The sequence below is a fragment of the Lontra canadensis genome, unplaced genomic scaffold (genome assembly GCF_010015895.1).
Source record: "Lontra canadensis isolate GAN:19392208 unplaced genomic scaffold, GSC_riverotter_1.0 scaffold1951, whole genome shotgun sequence".
Lineage (NCBI taxonomy): Eukaryota > Metazoa > Chordata > Mammalia > Carnivora > Mustelidae > Lontra > Lontra canadensis.
The window spans coordinates 2,874-7,257 of NW_022632935.1; the positions used below are offsets into that span (position 1 = coordinate 2,874).

Here is a 4,384-nt window from a genome sequence, read left to right on the forward strand (position 1 = left end):
GTCTACTTGTGATCTCTCTCTGTCAAATAAATAAATAAAATCTTTTTAAAAAAATGGGCAGAGGCCTTTTTCTTGCCCCACTCCCACCTGCCACAGCTCCACTAGCTCCTCATCACTGACAGCTTTGAGAACTGAGTGAGTAGAATAAGAAGCCAGGTTATGCCAATATAGGGACATAATAACCTACCCTCTATTTAGCTTTCTTGTCCTGGCCCCAGGATTCAGGGCTGGCCACCATCCAATATTGGTTAAGGGATACCACGAGCATCACTATACAGGACCCATATCCCTAAAAGGCCTTAATTTTAGATCTTTGATTTAATTTCCCCAAAAAGGTACATACCTTGGTTTTGTGTGATGTGTTAATTTGTTAAGGCCAACATTTAAATACACACTTTTTATAATTATGCCTCAGAATTTTTTTCATTCACTATATCTGAAATCTCAAAAAATTGAAGTGTCCTGGGTTTCTTGATCTCTGAGAGATGCTAGAGTTGGTGAGCCAAAGTGGCAAGGGGGAAATACTCCTGCTGGCTTTCTATTTCTCCCTCCCATTTAGCAATGCTGACAGAGCCTGAAAACCACATTTATAAATTCCAATGTGTAGACATTTTATTCCCAGTTCAGTTTGGGAAATCTGGACTGAGATTCCTGAGACAAAGCTGATACTGACATTATTTTACTAGGAATAAGGATGAAAGGGAAGCACAAAGCAAATCATGGTTTCTGCATCAAAGCCCGCCCTCTAGAAATGGAATTGCAATCCTATCATCAACCTGGATAGTTCAGATGTCAACCTGAAAATTATAGGGAGTCACTAAAGATAGAGGAGGATTGTGGCTTGTTCAGTACTGCATTTTGGAAAGATCATTGGTAGCAAGTGAAGCAAGAGAGACTGGAGCTTGAGTCTATTGTTCATGTATTTCTAAGTAGAAATCCAAGCCCACTCCACCCAGGGGCATGTTTGAGATCCTGTTCTGAGGTTTCCAGTTACAGCCTTGACAAGACAAATGGCCCCTCCCAGACAAGGCACTTTGTGTGGACACATTGCATCCTCCCAAGGAGAGAAAGCAGCCTGACCCGAGCCTCACTCGCGTTGAACAGTTCTCCCCTGTAGGCCTAACTTAGGTGGGAATAAGAGAGCCAGGAAACTTCTCAGAGGATATCAGGTCCAAGGGACAATGGTAGGGAGTTTCTTATTGGGCAGCTTGAGGGTCTGAAGTCCCATTTTCTGGGACAGTCTGTCCATTTGCTTCCACCATCATTTCCTTATACTGACGCTTGAAGAAGCCAACCTGTGGAGGAGGAAGGAAAAGAAAATTAGGAAACCCAGTGGAAGAGAGGAAAAGAGATGTCTGGGGGGAGAGCGATCACTATTTCTAGAACTCCTACTATTGTTCAAGCACTGCACTAGAATATTTAGCCATACTGTGTCATTTAGATTTTATTTTATTTTTTTTTTTACGATTTGTACATTTTGCTTTATGTAAAGTATCTCAACAGGAAAAAAAAAGAAATCATAAGTAAATGTTGAACTCTAGTTAATCATTTGATTGCTGAATTATCTAGGGTTGGAAAGTACCGTTGCTTACAGCTTACTTTAATAGACATCCAAAAAAATAACAAGAATAACAAGAATTGCTAGATAGTTAATGGATGGATGCAGAGATACATATGCACTTAAGGAAGGTTGGAAAACTATTTATACTGTACTTTCTAGGTGGTGGTTACATGGATTTTCAATGTACAACTTAGTTGACTTTTCTGGATGTATGATGGGCTTTAAAACAAATATTAGGAAAAACTGAATCATACTGAGCATTTGTACCCTACTTTAATCCTCTTCAGTATAACTTGAACATATCTCCATATAATTTATATGTCCATATCATTTTATAGATCTTTTCAATGGAGCCAAGTACTTGCATTTTATAGGTGTTCTAATATTTCTGCCTTGTGGGTAAATACACAAAACTAAAGTTGCTTTTAGATTTTACCAAGATTTGTGAACTGGGTGGAATCACCTTCAGAATGAGAAATCAGGCCCAGCATGGACAAGACACTGCCTATAGACAGACGGAATCGGTGGTGGTGTCAACACCTAATTCAGGCCACTGCTTTTATGTTGTAATTTGCTGTGAAGGGAAACATGTAGTGAGGAAGATGAGAGTAGAAAAGACAGGAAGAAAAGAAAGGACAAGACAGAGAAAGCAATTAAAGGAGACCTGAAAAATCAGATAGAAAAGCACAGATATGGGAGACAGTTGGGGACCAGTGATGTCATAGATGAAAGGGGATGTCTCACATGCAATGACTTGCCAAGACTGTGCACCTATACCTAAGCTGAGCTCTTTCTTACGTTATGGAAATAATAGGATCAAATTGCTGATGGTGTCAAGAGCAGGATGGAAACACTCACCTTGTACAGGATGGCTGTGATGAGAGCCAACAGCAGCAGTCCTCCCACAGAGCTGCCCACAATGATGGGGATAGGATCGTAGACCTCATACTTCTCCAGCACCGTCTCCATCTGGAGTGGAGATGACCTTATCAGAAAGTATCAGAACTCTTCCTTTCCCAGACTCTTTCTCGGTTCACCAAACTTTAACTCCCTCCCCTCCTTCCCTTTCTCCAAAGGGGGGATATAGAAACACTCATGGGCTTAGGGACAACTCTCCTGCTGATAGACCTTCATCCTTCCTCCCTCCAGGCTTCTGAGCCTCCCACACAGCACCATGGATTTAACATTAGGAGCCCTCCTACTTACAGCCTGGCCACTCCTACCACACAGTCACTACCTGAGTTCTCAAGAATGCCTCCTGTCCTGGAAGCTGGGAATACACAGATCTGTTGAGCGTGATTTCAGCCACAGTCATTACCAATACCTTCTTCTGCAATGTCTGCAATACACAGGGACAGAGCTGGGGAACTAGCCTGAGGAAAACCCTCAGAGTTCGAGAACTCTCCTGACTTGAGGATGGGCACAGACATATCTGGTACCACCCAAATCCAGGGGAGGGACTCTGCTGTTGGACCCACGCACCTGGCTGACCCAGCCAAAGTTGAGTTTGCCCTTCAGGATGAAGTCAAGTTCCTCCTGAATGCCAAAAGTGGGGAGGTCACAGTGGAACTTCAGGCAGTCAGCAATGGAGCAGTTCTAGGGACAGGAGAAGAATGAAGCTGAGGAGGCAAGAACCACCAGAAAAAGGAAGTCTGTCAGGTTTGGGTTGGAGAATAGATGAACAAATATAGGACATATATAAAGATCTCCAACCTAGCAATTGCATTTCCCTATATCCCCCATTGGGCAGCTGGTCCTGCAATGGGAATCCAGGGTCTTTCTCACCAGTACAAGACTCCCTGGAATCTGGGTCATGAAGTCAGGATGCTGGGGAGGTACCCTCTCCGACACACAGGAGAGATTCTGGTGTGAGAGAGAAACAGCCACAGAATGATCAACATTTCACTGGTAAGAGGATGTGAGGCACTATAGGATCAGACTCTGGAGAGTTAGGAAAGGCAAGTAGACACCTGAGAAGGGGCCACCACAGCCTCATCCCACACAGCCATTCCATTCAGCAGGATAGGAACCCAGAAATTAATGCTGATGGTCACATCTCGCTGACTCAGGTTATTCACCTGCAGAAAATTGAGACAACGTTATTGTGCTCCCAGAAGAATCCAAAATACCACTTCATTCCTGGATATAGCCCTCAGCTCCTCATTCTCTCTCCCACCAGCTCCCAACATTAGCAGCACCATGGGAGGGAAGATATGGACACTCCCTGGCTTCTCACACGATAACGATGCTCAGCTTCTTTCTTGCTCTTCTCATCAGAAGTTGAAAAGTTGAAGTACTTTGTAGACTCTTCCTGCCTGGAGAGAGACGGCTTGTTGGTGAGAAACACTCCCAGAGCCATCCTCAGCTGTGCCCCTGTCTGATGCCAAGGGCTCTGTCGGGCCCCCAGCAGATAATCCCATGAAAGAATTATGATCCCCACATGCTTCTGCAGCCTCAGCTTCAACTCTTCTCCTATGGCATTTGCCCCAGTCACCCAGAACTGCTAGCTCGTCCTTTGATACCCTGGCTCTTTCACATCCCCATAGCTTTGTTCAAGTTCTTTCTTTTGCTTGGAACACCCTTACCCCTCCCCTTCTGGAAATGTTCCCTTAAAGGCCCAACTTAAACATGACCTCTCATAACATTTAAACATTTTCCCATGGGGGGAAAAAAAGGTGTTCACATGACTTTCTCCTCTACTAGGTATATGGTTGGCATCTGGCAATGCTTGCAGAGGCTGATGCCAGAACAAATAAGCCTAAGGGGACTCAAGGGAATCATGGTTGGATCACTCAGGAAAAAATGCAGTGCAAGCCCCTCCAC

The 4,384-nt window shown here is 44.1% G+C and overlaps 1 protein-coding gene across 1 annotated transcript; it reads right to left on the reverse strand.

The window, feature by feature from the left end:
* Positions 1 to 663: 663 nt before the first annotated feature.
* On the reverse strand, positions 664 to 3,935 carry LOC116863640 (integrin alpha-D-like). Its single transcript, XM_032851032.1, has 7 exons — positions 3,798 to 3,935; positions 3,532 to 3,639; positions 3,347 to 3,424; positions 3,044 to 3,157; positions 2,799 to 2,900; positions 2,420 to 2,530; positions 664 to 1,295 (listed from the first exon to the last, which is right to left on the reverse strand). Exons 1-7 carry the CDS (start codon positions 3,918 to 3,920, stop codon positions 1,197 to 1,199), a joined length of 735 nt encoding a protein of 244 aa, XP_032706923.1. The 5' UTR covers positions 3,921 to 3,935; the 3' UTR covers positions 664 to 1,196.
* Between the last annotated feature and the right edge of the window lie 449 nt (positions 3,936 to 4,384).

What these genes read in the sequence shown, in the direction of transcription:
- LOC116863640 (XM_032851032.1), bottom strand. Translation starts at nt 3,920, where the DNA reads ATGGCTCTGGGAGTGTTTCTCACCAACAAGCCGTCTCTCTCCAGGCAG. An exon ending in CTGTGGTGGCCCCTTCTCAG is followed by an intron (nt 3,425 to 3,531) that starts GTGTCTACTTGC and finishes CTCTCACACCAG; the next exon opens with AATCTCTCCTGTGTGTCGGA. An exon ending in AGGCATTCTTGAGAACTCAG is followed by an intron (nt 2,531 to 2,798) that starts GTAGTGACTGTG and finishes TCTCCACTCCAG; the next exon opens with ATGGAGACGGTGCTGGAGAA.